This window comes from Dermacentor andersoni, chromosome 5 (genome assembly GCF_023375885.2).
Source record: "Dermacentor andersoni chromosome 5, qqDerAnde1_hic_scaffold, whole genome shotgun sequence".
In the NCBI taxonomy this organism is placed as follows: domain Eukaryota; kingdom Metazoa; phylum Arthropoda; class Arachnida; order Ixodida; family Ixodidae; genus Dermacentor; species Dermacentor andersoni.
Window position 1 is genome coordinate 9,855,374 of NC_092818.1, and position 25,710 is coordinate 9,881,083.

At 43.4% G+C, this 25,710-nt stretch overlaps 1 protein-coding gene across 7 annotated transcripts in view; it reads left to right on the forward strand.

The window, feature by feature from the left end:
• The window catches only part of Amph (amphiphysin), a 265,780-nt gene that overhangs the window by 231,421 nt on the left and 8,649 nt on the right, over window positions 1-25,710 (forward strand). For all 7 annotated transcript variants that reach the window (XM_050177365.1, XM_050177368.1, XM_050177366.1 and 4 more), the window contains one exon: window positions 11,163-11,293. In XM_050177365.1, the coding sequence (XP_050033322.1) occupies window positions 11,163-11,293 (131 nt within the window). The remainder of the gene's footprint in view (window positions 1-11,162; window positions 11,294-25,710) is intronic.

Here is a 25,710-nt window from a genome sequence, read left to right on the forward strand (position 1 = left end):
TTAGAAATGAATTCAGATAATTGCTCTGAATATCGCCTCAAGAAAGCATTAGGAATGTTATCGGGCCCAGCTGACTTCTTAATATTTATATTTAGAAGCAATGCCAGGACACCTTCGCGTCTGATTAAAATATTATCTACCGATGGGCTACTTGTACTGGAAAGTTCACACTGATCACGTTCTGTAAACACACTTTGAAAATATACATTGAAGTATTCAGCAATGCAGTGCGCATCCTCTATTTCAATTTCGTTGACGTTAATGCTTTGTATCTGTTGTTTTCTCTGGCTTATATGCAGCCAGAACTTTTTAGGATCGCTAGAAATAAATTCTTCAAGATTCAAGCTGTAGAACTCATCTCTAGCCGAAATTACCTTTCGTAGTAAGTCTTGTTTCAGCTGCGTAATCTGCGGGGTTGTAGCTTTGTTCCTCTTTCTCAGCCTTTTTATTTTACGCTTGGTCTGAATAATATCTCGATTTATCCAAGGATTTAGGCGCTGTTTTCGAACTACTTTTAAAGGGACAAAGTGCTCCGTACAGTACTTTACAGTCTCCTCAAAACGTTGCCATGAAAGTTCAACATTATTTTCGATTATACCAAGTTGTGTATCTAAATAATCTATAATCGCAACATCATCTGCCTTAGTGAAATCTCTAATTGTTTTAACTGTTCTATGATCTTGGTGCTTCTGCGCAGGAACTTTCCAGCAAAAAGATATCAGCTTGTGATCTGATATACCAGGCTCGACCGTTGTTGTTCCATCAGAAAATACTTCGCTCAGGAATAGAAGACCGAGAATATTATTTCCACGGGTGTCACTATAAACAGCCTGCTGGAGGCCCAGGCTGAACATAATATCTATCGCCAAGTCACCAGAAACCGATGAACCATAGTTTAAACGATTCCAGTTTAGACACGGTAGATTAAAGTCACCTGCTATTATTAAGTTTTTTCCCTTTAGTTTCAGAAGATGATCATACAACTGATGCATAAAAGAGTCATCAGCCCCTGGGGCCCGATATACAGAGCAAAAAAAAAACGACATTCCCCAGATAGATACCTTCAAGAGTAAACTTTCGTGTTCCTTAATTTGATCTGCAACTGTTACATGAACACCGGATTTTGTTATGACTGCAATACCGCCACCGCGAGAAACCCTGTCTTTTCTGTACAGATGATAGTTCGGCGGAACTATTTCGTCGTCGCGAATGGCTTCGTGCAACCAAGTTTCCGTAATGATGCAGACATGGGGGTCATATAACAAAAGCAAATCTTCCAGCTTATCTGTTTTATTTACAATACTTCTGGCATTGAATGAGAGAAGCCGGAGCTGGTGCGCCTGCAAAAGCTAGCTTTCGGACGTTGAGCTGTTCGTTCTATAATTTTGTTTGCGGCTTGGTGTACTATCAGTTCCAGAAATCTGTTTACGGGAGTTGGAGGCATCATCCCAAGAGAAATACTGGTCATCAATTCGCAGCTTATCGTGAATCAGCTGAACCTTTTTTCCGCTATCTTTGTCTGCCTTCGCACTAGTCCAAAGCAGTTTGCGTTTGCGCCGCGTGTCAGCGCAGTAATCATTCTGAATAGAAATGTTTGAACCTTTTAGCTTAAATGCGTTCTGCATGACTGAATGTTTTTCCGTGTAGTCCTGGAAATACACGATAATCAGCTTGCCATCTGAACTCCTCCCAAGCCTATGTATTCTTGCCACCGACGAACAGCTCAAGCCCAATTTATTCAGAAAGACGTCGTTTAAAACCTTGTCACGTAAGAGCGACAAAGTTTCATTGGGAATTTCCGGAACGCCAAAAACTATCAGATTTGATCGCCTACTTCGATCTTCTAGGTCGATCATCTTGGCTTTCTGTGATTTTAGTATCTCTCCCATTTTACATACAGTTGTGACCAAGGTAGCAGCTGTGCTCGTATTTTCTTGTGAGTCTTCTTCCAACTGAGTCAAACGTTTGTCAAAACAATGAACCGCGTTTTCTGTATTTTCAAGGCGCATTTTCAAGTCCGCGATATCATTTCTTATTGCCTGTTGTCCTTCTATCAAGGATTGAAACATTTCTTCAACTGTTGGTCCAGGATTTTCCTCAACATCGCCACACATCAGTTTGCAGGAGCAAAAACAATCATAGGCTATACTTATACAAAGTTGAGGGCACGGCAGAACAACTAAAAACCTATTGTCACTACGAAACGAACAGTTGTGACCAACCTGTACAAAGAAGATGAGGCGCACGGTGAATGACCTGCGCCAAGCGCTTTCGCCGTGCCCACTGAAGATCCTCGGGTGCGGGACAGTCTTTATAAGGGTAATGGCCGGTGACGTCGCGAATCCATGGCTTGGGAAAGGAGGCGGTTCGATGATGACGTTGAGTATCCGAGCTTGATTGCTGATGCTTGGTGTTGTCGATACCGGCGTTAGCATGGTTGCAGGGGATGAACCTTGCGCTGACAGCAACAGAGCCTGTACAAAGAAGATGAGGCGCATGGTGAACGACCTGCGCCAAGCGCTTTCGCCGTGCCCGCTGAGACAGTCGAAAACCGAAGTTTCTTTTCTGAGAGAAAGCTGCATGGCCCCTATCCCACAACCATTGCTTTGTGAGCCTAATGAATGCAGTAAAGAACAAACCAGGTGTTTGCTGCATTGAGTAAAAACAAATGCTCCCTATACAATAGGAACTGACCTGTTTTCACATGTTCGAAGCTATTGGTTTTTCTTGTAGCATGGACATTTATATGGCTAGTATTGCCTACAGAGCTCCACAAGTTACTTTGCGTGATCTCTCAAAAGTTGGGAACTAGGAACCGCTTGGATACTTTGTGTATTTCAGATTTTTTTAGAGCACAGCTCTTAGGTGGCCCGTTCCTGGGTTGAGCGTCAGCGTCCCTCGGCGTAATCGCATGAATGCGCTCATGCACGGCTTGCGTGTTCGTCCTCGTCTTCTGCCACAGCTGACTCCAATGCCACTCATCATGCCAGCGTTCCCATAATGCTCCTCCCTCTGCTAAGGCGCTGAAGGCACTGGCCCCGACAGTCGGCGCAGTGATTTCGGTCTCAATTTGTTTGCCTCAGTGTGTCGCGCAATGAAAACACTTATCGTGCTGTTCTGAAACTTTGCATTGGGAGTATCGTAATTACCGGACACTTATTTTTTTTCTCTGTACTTATAGTAAAATAGCAGATTATCACATTTCATTCGTGTTCCTTGTGGTGCTTCTTTGAAGTTTCTCGTAAGAATTCCCAAATTGTCTGAGAAATTATAACTGCTGTACATCCATCGAAAATGGCTATGATCGGGCTATAATTTTATGTATCGCGGTATATGTTGCGACTACTACGTCTTGAAGTAAAATCTTAAAACATAATAGCACCGAAAATGAGCTCATATGTAGCGCTAGCGAAAGAGGTAAATTAATATTGTTGGTACATACTGCAGCCCTATTGGGCTATTGCAGCTCAGTGGGTGTGAGAAGCAGAACAATGACAAACAACGGGTGCAATGGGAACAACACAGAGGGAAAGAATATAATCGCTACCTGTTCGTTGGTCACTGAAGATAAGTTTAAAGGCAGAAAATTAGTGTTACCAGGCAAAGGATTCCAATATTCAATTACACGTACAGGGAAAGAAACCGTATTTAAAAGTGTCTGTAGGGGCAAAATAAGGCGCAATGTTTAGGTGATGGTGCTTGCTAGCATTGATGGTTAAGCAGGAGATGGGTAATTACCTGATGAAATTGGCATGAGGAGTTAATAGTGCAATGCAGCAACTTTAGGGATTCCGTGCGTCGGTGATTTGAGAGCGGTTGCAAGCCTGCGGAAGGGGAAAAATCCCTGTCTGTGGAGCGAATCGCTTTATTTTGGACTGCCTCGATTTGATTAATGTCGCATCGCTTGTACGGATTCCACACAGGAGAAGCATATGCTGTAGTAGAGGCCAGATTAGAGATCAGTATCCCTTGCGGCCATGATCTATGTGCGGCGCAGATAGCCCAACTTTTTCGGAGTTTTTGAGGTTATAAAAACTATGTGTTTGGACCAAGATGTGCTGGGTGTCAAAACAATACCGAGGTATTTATATTCCCTAACGCTCTAATGGGGCTGTTGCTAATTTTGTAAGAAAAACACGGAAGGCGTGGTTTTATCAGTCATAACGACAGTTTTATGGATGTTAATTGTCATTTGCCAGGTACCGCACCAAGAGCTAAAATTAGAAACTGATTTTTGAAACTATAAATAATCATAAAAACAGGAAATCGTATGATATAATATGCAGTCATCAGCATACAAATGCAAATTTGAGGTATGTAATGAGGCAAATCATTTATAAAGATCAAGAAAAGCAACGAACCCAAACCTTGTGGCACTCGCGAGGGTACCTCTGGCTAGACTGCTCGGGCAGAAAACAACTATCACTGGTTATTAAAAAACCGGGTTTCTTTATCTAGGAGAGCCATCGAAGGCTCACTTACACACGTGTCTAGGCCGAGTCTGCACATGTGTGCCGCTGCCAAAATTTCTCGCTCAAGCCTAGAGTCTCCCCGTCCTACAAAAATGGTGAATTTGGGGTAGCAACCTTTGCATTCCCTGGTGTGTCTGGGGAGATTGGCGCCGCTACCGCCCTACGAGGAGCCAAAATGCTGCCGCAGTCTATCATTAATACATTGGCTAGTTTGGCCAACGTAAACACTGCCGCATCGCAGCGGAAACTGGTACACCACATTGGTGGCATAGTGCACGTACTGGTACTCGTGCTTAGTAGTACAGGCAACCTTGCGGGGGCCATCCACCACGCACCTACATAGTTGGGATAACTTGCAGGGGGCTGAGAACATGGGTCAAATTTCACTTCAAGACAATACCGGGGCACCTATTTCAAAAGAATCCCCAGTTGATTTTAATAATTTTTTTATCTCGATGTTTACACACAAGGATTACTCTACCATTCCCACAATCATAGACGTAAACTACAGGTATATGGCACCAATAAAGATTGATGCCTCCAGCATCTCGTCTCTAATTAAAAAACTAAAGGTCTTATTCTACCTCAGCCAGCATTGATGGTATAAATAATAAAATTTTAAAGCATACATATACATATACAGCCCCCATCCTATCACGCAATTTTTGAGCAGTCCTTATCCACAGGAGACTACCATGTGACTGGAAAATTGGGAAAATCATTCCCATCTTTAAGTCTGGCGATAAAAGCAAGATAAGTAATTGCCGACCCATATCATTAACAAGCATTCCATGTAAATTACTAGAGCATGTCATAGCATCTAATATTGTGCAGCGCTTAGAAGCTAACAATTTCTTCTATCCAAAGCAACATGGTTTTAGGAAAGGACTTTCCTGTGAGACTCAACTAATCGAAATCACTAATGAGCTATTCACATACATAGACAATCGTTTCCAGATTGATAGTATCTTTGACTTTGCCAAAGCCTTTGATCGAGTTCTCCACTCTAGATTGGTAGCCAAACTATCATCATTACTTTTAGACAGCCTTACAATATCATGGATAAGGAACTTCCTCACCTCCCACGCACCATTTACGTTTACTGAAAATCATTCATCTTGCTTGGCCGATGTGTCATCTGGTTTACCTCAAGGTAGCGTGCTCGGTCCACTATTGTTTCTCATCTAGACAAATTATTTGCCATCCAACATACATCAGCAATCAGATTATTTGCTGACGATTGCATAGTTTATCGCCAAATTAAGATGCCCGACGACCACATCACTCTTCAAAAAGATCTAGATAAAATGACAAACTGGTGCACGCTATGGCAAATGTCACTAAATACACAAAAATGCAAATTAATGACCATCAGCTGAAAGAAAACACTCTCTTTACACTTACTCGCTTAATAACAGTGCTGTCACTGTCACCCCCTTGTACAAGTATATCTCGGTATCTACATTACAACAAACTTATCATGGAAGGCACATATAAAACATGTTACAGCAAAAGAATCTAGCGCATTTGGTTACCTAAAACGAAACCTATGTGAAACCCCTTCAGCCACTCATGAAACAACGTACAGAACCTTCGTTCGTCCTCAGCTTGAATTCACTTCCGTCATCTGGTTGCCACATCAGGAATATTTAATAAGTTCTCTCAAATCTGTTCAAAACCGTGCCGCACGTCTCAGAGCAAAAGATTACTGTAGGCATTCTAGTGTTAATGCTATGAAGAAATCAATGTCACTTTCATCTCTTGAATTTAGAAGGATGATAGCTTTTCTTTGCTTACTGCACCAAATAACTCAGTCAGCACGCAACTACATTGCCCCTTTCCCGCCCATTTCGCACATCTCGCCGCTTATATAATGTACACAGTTTCACACATATGTTTGGCCAGACAAATGCATTTAACAAATCTACATTACCTCTGGCAATAGCAGCTTAGAACGATCTTCCAAGCCACATTGTTGAAATATAATCTGGAATCATGTAGAGAAACGTTAAAGAAATAATACCGTCCGTAGTCATGCACACACATTGTTTCATTTGTACCATGTGACTTAACTGTCATTCTTGTTTCTTGCAAGCAGTTTATAGGTATACATGCGTTTGCAGTTCTTTGCCAGGAGTTCGATGACCCATGCGCCTTTCTGATTGTCGACAGTGTTGTTGTTCTTCTTTTGCTTGATCTTAAACGGCGTCTTTTTTTTCAATTGTTTGATTTGATGTTAGTTATGTTCTCCTGTATTTGCTACATGTTGTTTCTCTAACCCCCCCTCACGCAATACTTCAGTTGGAGCCTGTGAGGTATGGGTATAAATAAATAAATAAGTAAACAAATAAATAAGTAATCAAATAAATAAGTAAATAAATAAATAAATAAATAAATAAATAAATGCCCTGTTTAGCCGCCGCGTTCTTCATGTTGTGTGCCCTATTATGCACATAGGGCATGACTTCTAGGGGGCCTCTGTTTATGGGGTTGCCTGCTCCTGCCCATGCGCCTGGTGCTGCAACTTACACAATAGCAATTCACCCACTGCCTGAAGAAGGGCTGAAGGAAAGCCTGCCTGTTTCAACTTATCTGCTTGGGTCTGAAAACTTTCAGCTGTCTTGTGCTGACATGACTTCAAAAGGGCTGACCTCAAACAGCTGATAGCTACGCCTCTCTTAATTAGTTTAGAGTGTGAAGAGGAGAACAGTAAAATGGTCTTCTTAGAACGCGGCATATAGGCCCAGCACACATGATCAAGCATCTCAAAGGAAATTTGTAAAACAGAATGCCTCGCTCTTGCTGCTGTTCAAGGGTAAACTAAAGTTTAAGGATTTGGAACAATGTTTAATAACTTCTAGTACTTCCCCAGCAACACTGCTACAACTCGCTTTGCGGTCAACATTTATCAGGACTAAGAAATCGTCTACATACCTAACACTATTTAAACATCAAGGTTGGTGGTGTTCAGCTGAGCTTGAAGCTGGCAGTTAAACCTAGCCAGGTAGATTTTGTACAGATAGGCGCTACACACGAACCTATGCAGAAGACCTATTTCTCGGTGTACGGGTTCCATTCAAATTTTACAAGAGTTGCACATAGGTAGAACCTTAAAAGTTGCAAAAAAAACTTCTCTGGAGACACCACAGTTGTTTCGAAAAGACACTACACCAGACAAGTCGATTAGCTCGCTGACCACGCGAAAAAGTTCATAATGCGGAACAGAGTCAAAGAGCTCTTCAATATCTATTGAAATGCTGAAATTCGCACCTAAGTCACTTTGTTGAAGCACCGCTGTCATATCTGCTGAACACTTAACTTTGTACGAGTTTTCGAGCCTGAGGCTGTTGAGATGCTTCATGAGGTATCTGCTGAGATGGCCTGCCAGCTGCCAGCAGTAGTCGCAGAAAAAGGCAGCTGGCAGACCATCTTGTTCTTCGTATGTCAAAGCATGCTGTGCGTAGATGTGACCTTTTGCTGCTTTGTCTTTCATGGGTTAAACCTTGGTTGCTAATTACCACTCCTCCTGTCCTTTACTTCATCTCGCATCTTGTCTGAAGTCGCAGTTCTTTTCCTGTTTAGACATGTTGGACCAACTCGCCCAAGATACCCCCTCTTGAATCCCTTTCTTGTTTTCCTCCTTTCTTCTGTAATAGACGGCGATGCTATTCCGAGGGTCCCCTAGAGGACCTTCTTCATTACTACCAACTCAGGCCTACTGAGCTCCCGTGAGCTCCCTGAAAAAGCAACAGCGTGACCTGCAAGTCTCCAGCCCACTTCTCGTCCAAGCCTGTAATCGAAGTGGATCCCGTCTCATTCAAATCCGACTGGCCACTGGCGCTTTCAGAACAAGTGCCATTGAAAGTTTATATGTAGAATCAAATGAGTGGTCACTCCATCTGCAGAGAGCATACACCAGCATAACATATTTTTTTAAAGTTCACTCTAATCATCAACATCCGTGTTCAAACACCATTAACATTATGACATGTGCTACACTCTTTCGTAATTGTCCCTCTGTAAAACAACCATTTTCACTGCGCATGAGGGAGCATAGTGATGAAATGGATGTCCCACTCCTCAGATTGCTTAGTGCCTCCAGCTAAGCTGCTACCGCCTTGGGAGTGGCAACTGATGCAATGCGATATTTTTTCTACAAGTTACAAAACACGCTCCAGAGATCGAAATCCTGGCCATACCTGGTCCTTGCACCATTAAACATCAAACATTCATTCTTCTCACTTCCCTGTTTACTTCGACAACCTCGAAACCTTTCTGTCGGCTCATTTTCCATATCTCGTCATTAGCAGTCACTACGGCTCTTTCTACGTGACTGTCACGTACAGGCAACTCCGGCACCGTGCACACCACGATCTGCACCTGAGGGGACAGCTCGCACAAGTCGTCTGCCCCCTTGGCCAAGCGCTGGGCTAGTCCTTTCCTGTTTAGGGCATCATTTAGCCCACCTGCTACAAGGACAAGCTTGCGCACGTGAACATTTTCCGCGAGCTTTGATGTTGGATTTCAGCGCCACCTATCGGTGAAGTTAGGAAATAGCCGCGATGACGGCATATGGCCTCTGAGATTGGAAGACTTTGTAGTTGTGTGCACTATACTTTAACTGTCTATAGCGGCTGCACCTATGCGCAAAGCTTCTATAGCGCTCTGCACATGCACAGTGTGGGCCTGCTATGTTTTAGCATTTAGCGTGGTGTCACTTACGCTATACTAAAGCTGTCTATTGAGCCGGGATCATCAGCTGACCCTCGCAAATTCCACTCGCACACACAGTATATCTGCGCGGCAACAATGTTACTGTGCTTGACTTTGTACGGAACGTCACGGTGATGATGACAATGGCTGAAATGCGCCGGTACAGTGTCCATATATTTGCTGTTGCAATACAACAAACCGCTAGGACAGCTGGCGTTGTTAATGGTGGGCCCACTGATGGCTCCTTGTAGGAGGGGAGTTAGTACCATTGTACTACCTCCAATGCACTGGAAAGAGTTCGCTGGGCTTTGAAGACATTAATGATCTCCGATTTCATTGAGGTTTGAAAGCGGGCGTGCGGCTCTGGTATAACGTGCATACGATGAGCCGAGGACTGTGTGGTCACCGACTTATTCACAGCTAAATTCAGGTGCTTTTATTCATTCAAACCAAGTCGTTGCAGCGTACAACTTTCGTATGCTCAGCAAATTCCAATTTGATCCGTGCTGTTTCTGTGTTTTGCGAGAACGACACTCTTTTTGACTGGTCAGTCCCCCCTTTTTTCTTTCCCTTCTCCAGCTTGGCAAGACCTTTCAGGAAGCTGCTTCACCTGTTTTCATTTTGTCGAAACTTGAGGCATCCGCCAGTAGCGGACTCGCCGAAGCACACTAATGACCTTGCACTATGTGAATGAACTAACACATGCTTGGGCCAAGCGTCACTTGTGGTTTTTTCAATTGAGTGGTGTATTGGAAAGCAGGAGCTGTGCTGTTCATTATTGATGCTTAGTGGTGTTTGTGCAATGTTACTGCCTCTTTGTGCTAGGCAAATGCCTTATGTGATCGACCGTTTTTTTTTTTTTGTAGGTTTGTGCAAATACTGTAATATCACGGAATCGAATAGTGAATGTTCATCATTGTCAGTGAAACATCCGGTGTACTTGGTGCCTTAACACGCGTAGCCTTTTTGTGGCACTTGGTCTCGGTCGTTACAAGGTTCGTCAGTTGGTAGGACTGCGATTGAAACGACGGGGCGAATGGCAACAAAGGCAGCGCTTATTTCGGAAAGCGCGAAAGCATGTGCAACGATTGGGCTTATTGGCCGCTGGAAGCTGTCTCGGATACGTGTGTTGTTAACACATATTCATGCAGTTCGGAGCCTTCTGTCCACATGTACAAGTTCATAAGCACTCGGGCTATAGCTTGGCCCACGGACCCGAACGCTGCTTCAACAGTCCAGCCATTAGGCCCCGTCAGCACTGCTTCATCTAGCGTCAGAGTCAAAAATTACACCTTGCTGCCGATTTGACAAAGGTCTATCCGCAATGGCTGCACGACACTCGCAAAGCCCACAAACCACCTTGCCAAAACTAAATCGAGACATGGTATGGTACCAAACTCAGCGCTCGCTACTTTCCTATTGAGAATCTTGTGTCACGCTGATAACGCGCAAGCCGTTCGTGACTTAGAAGTATCGGGCTCACAGCGTTAAAGAAAGGAAATGTGGGCAAGACAGATGATGATTATGATTGTGGGACAAGATTAGCCTCCAAGGGCGTAAACTTTTGTAAGAGTGTAAAACTGAGCTGTAATCAGGGCTGGTACACTAATTTAGTGCTACCTTTAATAAGAGTAGACCACACTGTATATATTCTGATTTCTAGGTACCTAAGTTACTGATACTGACGTTCTTGTTGTGCAATGCTAGTAGACTCCAAAGTATGGGCAGCATGTGTTTTATTTATTCTTTGTGGAAAACTTGTAAGCATATAGAAGTTTCTGTTCAATATTTTTGTAAATGATATTCAGTTAGATATACGCCTTTTTTTTTTGTCTTGATTCGATTCAATGTTCTATTCGAGAGGTGCTATTTGTTATTCGCCAGCCCTACTTTTTCCAAGAATTGTAATAGGCCTAGTATTATCAGTGAACGAAATGGGGCTCAATTCACGTACTGATGTTGTGCGTTCACACCCAGCGGCCCGCCTTGAAAATGAAGACTCGGCGCTGGTCAACTCGCCGGGATACCGAACAACAGCCGACCGCAATAGTGAGCCGCCACCTAGACGCGATGAGAAGGACTACGAACCAGTGGACGTCGGTGCACAGGTGAGTCTCCCTGGTTTCCACTCTGTTATTTTTAAAGCTATATCTGTACAAATGAAATGGGCAGACACAAACATTTCGAAAGTCAATGACACTCTGACTTAATATATAGTTTTAGCAGAGCTCTACCATACACCGCGAGGGTTGCCATATACCGGCTGCCACGCCTGCGCATGCGTGGTTGTCAGCTAGCTCTAGTACAAGTTTATCGGTAACGGTCCAATGTGCTTGCACAACAACATGCCAGCCCAGGCTGCCCGCTTTGATCCTAACTTGCCCGCAATACTTGCTCTGCGTTACAGCTAGAAATAAATGCTAAAATTGGCTATCGCTTAGCCTCATCTCACGCCGAGGACAAAGCATAAGCACTCTTTTGTCGTTATAATTGAGATTCATTGTTTGTGACAAAGCTGCTTATGCCTAGAGGGACGCCATTGATGTGGAAAAGTGTGTGAATTTCCATCTTGCAGTTCGTGCCACTTTAAATGCTGTGACGGCATACATTAGGTGCAAGTCGAGACTCCTTTCTGCATCCACGGCCTCTGAGTTCGGGTAGCGACAATGTGTGCCCTCAGGCGTGGGATGGGACTAGTGATGGCCAATCTAACTATTTATGCCTTGCTATTACGGACAGAAAGCAAGTATTGTGGGCAGCCTGGGCTGTCATGTTGTAGCTCAAACATGGTGGACCATTCCGGCAAACTTCTACCCAACAAGAAAGAAGCACTGCTGGTGCACAGCCACCGTGTGCGCTTCTACGTGCAGCGGTGAGAAAAACCACCGTTGCTCAACGCAGTATTCAATGCGGGAATTTCCAGCTGCCGTGCCGAACAAGTGAAGAATCCGGCGGAAAGCAATCTGCTCAGTGTACAACGGTCGGTCTTTTCGTTTTGGGGACGATCTAGTTTGTTATATCGATTGGCAGAGCAATTTTACTCCATTAAAACGGGAATTTAAGTATGTACACAGATCTTTATGGGCATTTCAAGGGTAATTACATTTACTTCATTATGTTCATTATTTCGTTATATCCTGTCTTGGTATGACGAAGTTCAAGTGTATTTAAACATAAATTTGTGCTACATCAGCAAAAACAAATGGGGATGATAAGTTTTGGTATCAAGTAAACCACAGAGTCGAAGTTTAGCCTGTTATGATGATGAAAAAATTTCAAGTCTGGCTGTTTTCCTTCGCACACACAGTGTTGGCAGACTAGCCCCGATATGCAAAGCAGTTGCAGAATGCAATGAATGATAAAAATTAAACATAAATGTAACAGTTAGTCGCTTAATCCGATCGACTCTAGTTATCTAGTTCTGATTGTATGGATTCCAGATCCCGCTAGCATATACAACACACATTGCATGTTTTATATGCTTTTAGTTTTACGTCGCAAGTAACATTTTACCATTTCCACCTTAAACGGCCAAGTTCTTGCTGTGATAACCACAGATCCTTTCACTGTGGTCATTCCAATTAAGGTTACCTTCAATGGTAACACCCAAATACCTTATTTTATTACAATGCTTGATGATCTAGTTATTTGTTAAATATAGAAAAATCAACTGATCTTCATTGTTGGAAACACTCATGAAACCTGATTTGTCAGAATTTATCTGCATATCCCATTCACCACACTGAGAAATTGCTTATATAGAATAATTCAAGCTCACTTGCTCATGCTCGTGTTACACACGGCAAAATGGTAAGCAGTCATCCGCTGACAGTCTCACATCTACTTAGTTGTATAAATTACTGGCAGTGTCAACAGTAATGATCCCTGCAGCACTCCTGACAACAGAGGGAGGGAATGGGACCGCAATTTCTGCAAATTGACTGCTGTTACTTAAACAGGATTGTTACATGGGATTCAGCAAAATGTGTAACAGCTTATGGGTCCATGCTGCCAGTTCTAGTGCACAGCCCTTCGACACGAGTTCCAAAAGATTTCAAGTTTAGGTGAAAAATAGCTTTCAGGTGAGGGCTCAGGCCAGTTTGCTTTTGAGAACTGAAAATCACCTAAGGAGAGAGAGAGAAAACGTTCACATCATGCAGTTTACCGCAGGAAAGTACACCACTAAGGGGCTGATAACGTGCACGCAGCAAAGTGTTTTGATAGCCATCGTACATGTATGGACACAAGTAAATTCCAAATATTGTTGGCCCTAATTAAGCTGAATTAAAGATCGAGAAAAGGTGGCCTGTTTATCAACACTTCTGAAGTCCGGCAAAAGGACTGCACTCGATGACAACCAGTGCTGCAACGTGCGCCTATTGCTAAGATAGTGACACATCAGAAGTGGAATTGACGGTGTCAAATGATGTGCTAGCTGCTCTCGCTTAGTTGCCAGATTCCTGTGTGCAGTACTATCTGTGATTGACCTTAGTACGAGTAAGTGCAAGTTTTTTTCCTTTTCTGATTCACTTGTTGTAGGCTCTCATAGTTGTAGCTGTGATGTATTCGTTGTACTGGAGGCTCCAGACTTCCTCAGCTTAATTGCCGATGAAGATGACCTCACTGTTCCGAGCTACCATGCGAGTGCATCGGCAGGGAGTCTGTTTCATCAAAGCAAAACTGGTTCTTGGGAAATGTTGCAAAGAGGCGGCATCGGCTTGAACTAGTTACACAGCCAGCAATGTTGATTGTTGATCATTAATCCCGATGCACACATGCCAGTGTACTGAAAACGTTCAAGCGCATATGTCGTTTTTACTGGCGCGGGATGCTTCGTCCCATGCCGTAAGAACCCGCTCCATCCTGGCCTCACTCCACTGCTGTTCAATCAGCACATCCGCCTTCTATCCGAACACGATGGTGGGTACCAGGTGGGTATCCACCGATTTCTCTGTGCTTAGGCTTCACCCTCACCCAGTGCAATATGTTGAAGGTTTTCTTCGCCAGAATCTTCCCCACCCCCGACAATTTCCCATTGACCAAGGCCCAGCCTTCGATACTGTCTGACCTGGTCTCAATGTTCCGCACACCACTGTAGTGTCATTCACCATGCCTCGACTACATTACATCCGCACACTAATAGCATGATGCAACATTTAAACCGGACCATCGGCAACGTGTTAGCAATGTATGTTGCTTATCACCGCAGCAAGTGGGATGGCGTTCTTCCGTTTGTGTCGTGTGAATACCACCACGCAGACCATGACTGGATTCTCGCTTTACAGGGTTCATGTGGTCCTTGAGAATGTCCTGAAATTTCTGCCGTGTCCTTGGAAATCCTGGTATCGCAAGCATTTTAAAGCATCTAGTACATTTAGATTTTCTGGAATGTCTAGCAACATTGAAGCAGTTGCTTTGTGTTGTGTGGCTGTATTGAAGTGCATGTGTGCAACGCTCGTAAAATAAATGGCAAATTGCTGTGGTGGCCACATGAAGACATGTCCCAACACATTGTTTGGGATGCTTTGACCAGAGCAGGTGGCATCCTGAATGTAGAGATCACAAGAGAACTAAGGAAGTCGGTGGCCTTCGCAACACAGTATTATTGTGCTGCTTTGAAAGCAGTGAAGAAGGAACAGCTTAAAGTAGCATGACGATTATGTTGAAATGTGGCTGGGTCCTATGCATCGGGCGGGGATGTCAAATATGCCATAGCCAAAGAATATTAAAAAGGCACAAAAAAAGAACATTCCATATATGCACACACACATGCACTATAGTCTGCCATTAATGCATGCGTCCTTACAGTTCCACCACGTAGTCCTACCGCTGCATCGCGTGCCACCACTGTCCAAGCCTCACTTGTTGATGTGGTCTGCCGCATAGTTCATTGCACCAGCAGCCTCACCCCCTTCGTGTTCTCGCGCTGCGCCATTTGGATCCGTAAACCCCTGTGCCTGTGGCAGTGTGGTGCCCTCTCGTTGGGTGTGGACACAAACAGGCATAAAGGAGCGCAAGGTGGTCGACGGTCTCTTCCTCATTTTTGCACACTTGACACAAAGCACTCGTGACTTTGGGGGAGTCGCCGAAGCGGCGTCAGTACACAAGTGTCCGCAGTACCCCCCGCTCACGCTTCAAACAGCAAAGTGCTGCCGCCGTTGTTGTCGTACAATGGGTCTGAACAAGTGCCCTCTCAAGAGAAGAATTGAAAGCTTGAAAAGAAAGAGCAAGTTAGAAACAGCAGTGGCTCAGTTAACAGCTTCTACAGACACCTATGCACAGACTGCAGAGGCGAAATGTGGCTTCACTTGTCTTGCAAAATTGATCAGCAATAAGAAAGGCTGCCAGAGTCAAAGCTCAAGAGATGCTAAACATCAGCTAAGAACTTGAAATGGAGCTGCAGGATCTTTTGAACAGGTTGGGTGGGCCTGCTGCGCCCACTTTTTGTTTTGTGGCATTACTGTAGACAGCACGGACCTTTAAAATATAATAGCTTTACCTTGAAAGTCCTTGAAAATCCTTGAATTCTTTGGCTCAGAAGGAGCATGAGCCCTGCTTGAAGTTTACTTTCTTCTGTACGAACGATAAACCTCTTGTACAGCAGTTTGCGCTGCTGCAGAACTAATCCACAGAAGGCTGCCCATTTTTCTTTGGAGTGTGGCACAGGCCTGGGCAAACAGTCATTTGGATGTACTTCTGTTCACAGAACTGATACCTCTTGCGACGTTGGGGTTTTCAAGCCTTGTGCTTGTCATCCAATGTAGTAGGTAACTGGAGGAGACTGGCCACCTGGAGACCAGGAAGCCACACAGTGACGAGACCAGCTTTAGGAATCTATGTTTATTCACTTGATGAAAGTCAGAATGAGGAGGGCCACTTATTTTATGCCCTCAAGCCTTCAGAAATATATTCAGTTCCCTTGACAGGGAAATTTACTTGTCAAAAGGCTTTCTCTTTGCGTGCACGTTCGATGGTCTGGGTCGGTTCTGCCGGATGTGATGGGCAGCGACAAAGCGCCCAGTGTTCTCAAAATGCTGAGGGGCACACAACACTTGGCTGGGGTTCATTATAACTCTCGGGTGAGCCAGGTCTATTCTTCCGGGCGACCGAAATCACTTCGCATAAATTTCCGCAAATGGATACTAGGCAACACAAACGTTGCCGTTGTTGGGGCTAGTCGTAACAAACCGTGAACGACCTGCTTGTCCGGTGAGTCCAGCAACCTTTCGATTCCTTGGCGTGTCTCTTCATGGAATTCTTCCTTCTGTATTTTACAGCTAGATGTCATTGTTTAAAAATAACACACTTTTTTGCCCAGGATGGTGTTCACCACAGTGCTTTCATGGGCAATAGGGAAGGTAGTAAGATAGGCGGCCAAGCAGTTTTTTGGGACCCAAAGCCCGGAGAGGCCCCAAGATCCAAGAAACGTAGCCTGTAGGAGAATAAATAGACGTAAGCAACAGTGCCTAGGTAATTCAGACATAGGCTGTATTGACATGCAAGGTGTCGCAAATAAGCTGAAGTAGACAAGCACCTAAAGCAGGAGGAGCTGATAGTATGCGGGTTTGTGGAGACACATCTTAGGGACATGGAGCAACCACCCTGTAATCCTGACTATGCATGGGAACGTTGCAATAAAACAGAAGGCAGCAGAAAGGGGTTGGAATTAGGGCATTCATTCATGAAGGTATAAATTGGCAAAGGGTAAAACAGGAACGCAAGGAACACTTATGGCTAAAAGGGAAAGTGGCAGGGGAGCAGACACTTCTTGGCTTTGTATACCTGTGGACAGGAGCAAATGCCAAAGAGGAAAACAAGAAAATGGTAGAATGCATAGCAAATGACATTAAGGAGCTAGGAGCAGGGTGCGAGATGATTATACTAGGTAACTGAAGTCCACACATAAATTATATGAACGGGTACACAGGCTCAATAAGCACCATGTAGCTGGATGTGTGTGAAATGCATGGCTGAGCTGTATGTACCAGTACTGAAAAGTGGGAATGGCAGTAACGTAAAGCATAAGAAGCGTGTAATCGACGATAGATTATGCACTAATGTTACACGGGATGTATAATAGGCTAGGGATAGTGACATAGATGAATGTAATAATAATAATAATAATACTTCATTGCGCCAAGTATTAAAATATCTACAAAAATCCGGCCTGCCAAAGCCTCATTGGGCTTGAGTGGCAGAGCCCGACAGGCAGCGGAACCGTGCAGATATACACACAGGCATGAACGCACATTAAAAATTACGGAACATCAAATTAGTACAGTGGAAAAATAAAAATAGACACAGAACCCAAGTTACATATAAAAAACACATCAGAATAAAGAGCGAGGAAGGAAAACAAAATGGCATGACAATACTCAGATCAGTTCAACAAATGCTGCAGTAACCAGTGAATTCACAGGATTCATTTGACAAGTGGTGGAGCATGTATGTACAACATCGTACACCCACTAAGTAGTGTATCGCAGCATCTTTTTTTATTTTATATTTAGTTTTTGCCCGGCGAACACTTGGAGGCAACCTATTGAAGTAAAAGGGAACGTAAAAATCTCTTACTCGCTTTCCATATCTTGTAAACCGTCGGGGAATACAAAAAGCTTCCTTCGGTCGAAGAGACCATGTGGGAACATAAGGAATCTTAGTCACTAAACCAAAAATGTTTCGGGACAATCGTTTTCATCAAAAGGCGATCAAAATCAGGTAGCGAAAATACCTTAAAAACATCAGAATTGGGGCGCAGGCCTAAATCATAGCCAATATTTTTTAACAAAGATCGTAGGAGAGAACTGATCCTGTTCTTCCAACGAACTGCACAGTGACCATAGATCATTATGCCATGATGCAGTACGCTATAACCGAGAGCGTTTACAATAACTTTGCGTATTGAAAGCGGCATGTAGTATCTAATGTTGTAAAGCACACAGAAGACGGTTCGGAGCTTTTTACAAACGTGGGATAAGTGTTCATTCCAAGAAAGAGCACTGTAAAAGTATAATCCTAGGTATTTCACTGTAGTTTTATAGCTCAGGGGTAGACATTGACATTGAAAACAATCAGATCCGTGCAAGAGCAGCTGCTGGTTTAAATCTACTTTCTTCATCGGGCTGTGAAAGCATATAAGTTGAGTCTTAGAGCTGTTTGCTTTGATTAGGTTGTGTGAGAACCAGTCCATAGCAATAGTTGCTGCAGCTTCTAGAGAAGAAAGGAAGTCAGAGTAGTTGGGCGACTGGAATGCGAGGACAGTATCGTCAGCGTATTGATACAGGCCTACAGGCACGGCGTTTGAAAGGTCGTTCACGTAGACGTTAAATAACAGGGGACTAATTATGGAACCTTGAGGAACGCCAGCTTTTATTAACAAAGAAGCGCTCTTTGCCTGCCCAATCGAGACGTATTGCGTTCTCTGCTGCAAAAAAATTTTCCAAAGGCGAAAGAAACACTCCACGGAAGCCTAACCTGGACAGTTTACACAATAACACAGTGTTACGCTGTCAAAAGCCTTGCTGACATCCAGAAACAGTGCACACACCACTTGGTTACATTCAAAAGAACGATTTAACATGTCAGAAAAGTCCTCCAAAAGCATTTCCGTCCCTTTACCTTGTACAAAACCATACTGACGCGGTGACAGGATTTTGTGCTTATCTAAGAAACTTGTCATTGTAAACAGCAGATGTTTTTCTAATATTTGAGTCAAACAGGGCAAGACTGAAATAGGACGATAATTCTCATACCTATTATGTGCACCACCTTTGTGAATTGGGGTAATAATGGCCGCTTTCATGTTCGCTGGGATCATGCCACTTGAGATAATGCTGTTGAACAACGACAGCAACATGCCTTTTAGTATGTAGAACAAAGTTCGCAGATCATCAACTGAAATGTCATCTATTCCCACAGATCTATTGCGTTTAAGACCGAAAATAATTGAACTTAAATCATCCTCACTTAGCAAAGGTAGGTGTGCCGATTCGACTGTGCTGTTCTTAAGAGTACAAAATAAGGGATCTGTTGCGCACTACCCGAAACTTGTTAGAAAAATTTGTTGAATTCATTAGCTATGTTTTCTTCATCAGTGCCAAAATACAACACGAGATCTTTTCCATCATTGCCACGCCTTTTGACACCTCTTAGATTATTAATCAAAGACCACGTTTTTCTAGTATCTGAGCCTACTTTTTTAAACTTGTTACGGAAATGTACTCGTTTAGCCTGACGAATCATTGCATTCACTTTATTTCTCGCAACCTTAAATTTTGACCGTAGCAGGATAGAAGCAGGTGCCCTTTTCGACTGGGCCCAGAGCAAATCTTTTTCTTTTATAGTTGATAGTATTATTACGATATCATCGAGCGATGCTCAAGAGACGAGCCGCCGCGAGAACGACGAAAAAGTTGGTCGGTGCCCTTAGCACAAGCGAGTGTCTTGGAGGTCATCCACAAGTTTTCTTTATTGCGCTGCCTGATTTCAACCACGCGAGTAGCCGCTCTCTTAAACTCTTGTACTAGTTCATCAAGTTTATCGTAAATGTCTATCGGGGACACTTTTTTCAAGAACACTTCCCAATCGTATTACGATGCCAGTCTGTAGAAGATTTTGGGATCACAGATGGATATTTCTTTTTTGCCGCGATCCGCTGTTGGAGGGTTCGATTTCCGGGCTAAAGAGCAACAAACAAAGTAATGGTCTGACAGTTTTGCTTTGACGATAGCAGATTGTAGGGCGAAATTCGGAGCTCTTATATTTATATGGTCGATGCAACAGACGACCAGTTGCCCTGCAAGAAATTCTTCTCACGTTGCTTTCTGGATAGTTGGTTGCAGTCCCCATTTTGATAACAGATCAAGATAATCTGCGACCAGAGCCATAGAAGGGCGAAAGGTATCTATGTTAATATCGGCTATTACCAAGATATAGTCTTCATGCGAGTGAGCTGAGAGGACGATGTCAAGTTCGGCCAAAAAGAGCCTGCCATTAAAGCAGGGGGGTTGGTATACTGCAAAGAGTATCAAAGAGAGAGCTGACGTGCTTATACGCAAAGCTACTGGAAGTCAAAATTTAGCTCTGTAATAGTCCAACTGTCTCCCACAAAAACTGCGACGACGCCCCCTTTTTTTGCAGGTTGTGTACATGAAATTGCTTGGTAACCCGGTATTGTGTACTGGTTAAAAATATCAGCTGAATTGTTAATTTCCATCAGTACAAATACGTCAAATGTAGAACGAAAAGGTGAAGTTACGGCCATGAATCCATCCCAGTGCTTTTGGATACTATGGATATTAACGTGCGTTGCGCGAAATGCAAGTTGTACGTCACTTGTGAAATATTTTGTTGCTTCAGAAAATGTTGCACATGCAAGGAATTCAAGATTGCTCATGCTTAGCAGATCTTATCTAGGTCAGACATCTTCTCAATGCGGATGACAGACTTCACTTCTTCCGATTTCTTGGCCAGAACTCTGCCGTTACGTGTCCACACAAATTTGTACTGTTTTTCTTTTCCCTTGGACTTGGCCAATCGGAAAAGCTCCTTGTTTGTCCTCATCCGTTGGCAAATTGCGAAGCTTTGTCCGTAGCGCAAGCCATTTTTCTTTCGACGGCACGTCACGCATCTGCACAAGGATAGGGGGAGTCTAACTGTCTCTGTTCGGCATTCTATGTATTGAAGCAATAGTATTCGCTTCAAATTCCGCAAAATCAAGTTTTTGAGCTAGATCTCCCATGAAAGAAACCAAATTCTCATTAGGGTTGGTTCGGAGGCCATGTATTTCAAAGTTGCATCGCCTGCTGTACAGTTCAAGATCATTAACTGTGCACCTTGATTTATCCAGTAGCTCAGCTTGAGCGTCAACAGTCTCAGAAAGTGATTCCACTCAGACATGTAGCTGAGTTAACTCTGTTTGGTTAGCTTCCAGGCTAGACTTTACAGATTCATATTTATTAGAATGGAGCTCAATTGACTTTTGAATTTCAGTAACAGTTTCGGCCATCTTTTCAACTGTGTCCTTAAATTGAAGTAGTCCCGCCACTTTAGTTGTGAGTGCTTCAACCGTAACTCTCAGTTGGTCAAGCTTGCTGTTAACAGCAGAGAATTCATGACCAAAAGAAGCATCACAATCATCCGAGTCGGAGTGATTGCTTGTACTGGATTTGCATGATGGACATGTCCAGGTTTCACACTTAGCAGTCGACATTTTTGAAAACGCATTTTTCGAGATAGTAGAACAGTTCTTTCCAAAGTGGTAACTTCTTTTGCAAGGAGAACAAGTCAAACACTTCCCGTCCACGGGTTTGGTGCAAGCAGAGCATGTATCAGGCATTTTTGCAGTCAGCGGCGAAAAAGAAATAATACAATATAACTAGTTACAGCAATTGGCAAATCAAACTCGCCTGCCAAGAGCGAAAAGCAGGGTTACAAAAAGAAGCTCTTCGCCGCTAACTGCGATGATGCCTGGGTGTTGAACGGTTTATATAGCTGTTATAAGACACCACATGATCCTCCGCCCGGCTTCTTGCATCCGGGCACTTTGGGCTTGCCGACTGCACGTGGATGATAACCGCCCAGGTGAACGCATGCGCAACGAGGCAGTCCCGATGGAAGCGTCCGGGATCGTCGTGTGGGTGCAGCCGCCCCTTTGAAGTTCCCAGCACACCTGATCGGTCTGCCAAGAGCGAAAAGCAGGGTTACACAAAGGAGCGCTTCGCCGCTGACTGCCATATGGCTCCAAAAGTCTAGGTCATATTGTCTAGGTCAGTCATATAGGTCTAGGTCAGTCTAGGTCTAAAAGTCAAAAGCCATATTGCATATGGCTCCATATGCAATATGGCTCCAAAGGTCTAGGTAGTGATCACAAACATATCAAGCTGAGTTTTAGACGAGAAACAAGAGTAGGAAGGAGGCAAGATGAACAACCAAATTGGATTTTTACTTGGAAAAGCAACTGAAAATAGCAACCCAACAAACTGAGGAAGTAATTTCTGAGGATACTAAAACAGAATGAACATACATCAATTTAACAGGGCTATTTGAGCTATAGCTTGCTAAGGTAAGAGTCAGGCCTCAAGGGAAAAGACCTAAACCTATGAGCTGGTGGGATGAGAAAGTTAAGAAGGCCATAGAGAAACGTCACTAAGCCTCCAGGGAACACAGATATTCTAAGCAGACGGGTTAACAGAAGCTGATGTCGACAGAAAAGGGGACAACATCTTTTGAATTTCAGTAACAGTTTCAGTGCAGGTTTGTGTTCACCCACGAACCTGCACTCCGTATTCCCCCAATACCTGCCACCAGTTTTTATAACCCATGAAGGTATTGCTAAACTCATCGACAACCTTAAGTTGTCAAGCGCTCCTGGGCCAGACAACATAACTGCCAAAATATTGAAGGGCACCGTGAGCATTTCTAGCTGTATTTTGCAAATTATTTTTCAGCAATCTGTTTCAAACGGCAAAATACCAAATAATTGGAAAACTAGTAAAGTAACCCCAGTATTTAAGGCAGGCAATCGATCCGATCCTTCTAATTACCGCCCAATTTCATTAACATCTATTCCATGCCAGCTACTGGAGCACATTTTATATTCGCAGATCGCATCACAATTCGACAATAACGCTTTCTTCTATGAAAAACAGCACGGTTTTAGATCAGGCCATTCTTGCGAGTCCCAGCTTTTCGAATTCACTACAGACCTTCACTTAAACTTAGATTCTTCTTTTCAAACTGACGTCATTTACCTAGACTTCTCCAAAGCCTTCGATCGCGTTCCACATCGGCGTTTAATGGCAAAACTGTCCTGCCTCCACATTAACCCTTTAATCTTGTCATGGATTGACTGCTTTCTCCGCGAACGCTCACAATATACAGTAATAGGGAACCACAGATCGCAAAATACTACAGTCATCTCTGGTGTCCCCCAGGGATCTGTGCTGGGACCACTCCTTTTTCTGATATTTATAAATGATCTTCCTAATGCCATATCATCTTGTATCCGCCTCTTCGCAGACGATTGTGTCCTTTACCGCCGTATATCTACTCCCGATGGTCAGACTCTGCTTCAATGCGACTTAAATCTCATAGAAACCTGGTGTGCGACATGGCTTATGCAACTGAACATTTCCAAATGTAAGTTCATGCATTGATCAAGAAAGCGAAATAACCTCAGCTATCCGTATTCATTAAATTCTACACCACTCTCTGAAACAGAATCATACAGGTATCTTGGAATCATCGTGAACAACAAACTAACATGGTCTGAGCACATTGCAAAACTTTGTACAGATGCTTCTAAGTTGCTTGGGTTTATCAGACGATCCCTCACTTTTTCACCCCGTTCTATCCGTCAACTCGCCTACGTAACATTCATCCGTTCGAAACTCGAATATGCCTCAGCGATCTGGAATTCCCATCAGAACTATCTAATCGATCAGCTTGAAGCCATCCAAAATCGCGCGGCCCGTTTTGTCACATCACAGTATGACAGACGACACAGTATAACTCTTATCAAGGCATCCCTTTATCTTCAACCCCTGGCACTTCGGCGTAAAATTTCACAGCTTTGCCTATTTCACAAATTGTACTATACCTTCCCACAGCTAAGAAATTCTGTATTACACCCGTCGCTTCGCACCTCACGCCGTCTTTTTAAGTATGTATGCAGCGCATACATGGCTCCACAAACTCATTTAATAAATCTTTTTTACCTAGCTCCATTACATTGTGGAATGACTTACCCGATTCCATAGTTACTGAAATTGAACCTAATAAATTCAGGCACTTATTAACAGCACATTTCAAGGGCCGAGTTATTTTGCCGTGTTTTGAATGTGTATGCATGTTTTGTTTTGTTTCCAAGTTGTTCTTGAGCCGCTGTGTCTATCTTAGTGTTGATGCTTCTGATGATGTTAATGTTGAACATGAACCCTGCACTTTGTATTGCTTTTTTGTTGTTACCGACCATTGTATATGTAACGACTGCTCCCCCCCCCTTATGTAATGCCCTAAGCCAAGGGCCTTCAAGGGTAAATAAGTGATGATGATGAACTGTCGAACGGAAGCATTCCATCTGATGAATGAGGAGATTAGAAGAAAGGGGACCAAATGGTCATCAGAAGTAAACAAAAAGGATAGAAAAGCACCTCAGAAATTTTGGAAACATCTCAACTCCTTGAGTAATGTAAGATTAGCCTAGAGCAAAAGTTTATAGTTACAGCTCAAGGTGTTCGGCTACAAGGAGATCAGTCAGTGGAACATATAAGAACAATGCTGACAGAAAATTTTAAAGAACAATGAAACAATATATGTGCTCTATCAGAAGAGGATAGACTGGTTAGTGCAGTGGCTCCACTTGAACAAAGCAAGAGGGAAAGGTCAGAGCAGAGGGTTCCTAGTAGCACGTCGACAGGTCCTGATGGCATCCCAATGATGTTTGTAAATAGTCTGGAGCATATTAAACAAAACCGCCAAATTAGATGGCATGGTAACTGCTCACAAACCCCATGTTCTAACAATAACAAACCTGGTCACATACTCGTATCACCGACTCTGAAGTAACACTTCGCGATTACAGATACTGCAGACATGAGAGGGATTCCCATGGCAGCGACGTTGCAATTCTCTTCCAAGAAATGTTCAGTATTGCTATAGGCTGCCTGATACTACAGGAATTGAATGTATTACAGTAAAAATTTTTCTTAACGAGTGCAACCTAATCATAACAAAGTTCTATTGGCCTCCAAATTATGAAACCTCCTGCTTCAAAAACCTTAATGAGTTCTTTTGCGCCTATAGAAATAAGTGCTGCAGTATGCTATTTGCGGGTGATTTTAATGTTCCATCTGTAAACTGGAATAATGATTTCCCGAAGCCCTTCTCAAGTACTTCTGAGCGCTTCGTAGATATAGTAGTACCTCACAACTTTTCACAGCTTGTCAAATAACCTACCTGCATTCAATACAGTACGCTATCAATTCTAGACCTTTTCCTGCAAATGCCGTCACTGTCCACCGCAACCCACAAATTTAGGTTTTCGAAGGTGTATGAGGACACAATATTGTGTACCTTACATGGGATGTGAGTTTTGTCTCACAGACTGAAAAACAAAAAAAGGATTGTCCCAGTTTTCTTGCATGCCACTGATATTGATGTATTGGATGCACTAGATGGCGCTTTCTCTGAATTTCACGCAGTGTGAATCAAACAAACATTCTATTGATGAAATATGGGGCTACTTCAAGTTCGTGGTTCTGAAATGTCATCATCATCATCCTGTTTTATGTTCACTGCAGGACGAAGACTACATCTGCAATTACCTCTGTCCATTGCCAACCGATTCCAACTAGTGCCAGCGAATTTCCTAATTTCATTGCTCCACCTAGTCTTCTGCTGCCTTCGACTACGTTTCCTTTCTCTTCATACCCGTTCTGTAACCCTAATGGTCCAACGGTTATCTAACCGGTGCATTACATGACCTGCCAAGCTCCTTTTTTTCTCTTGATGTGGATTAGAATAT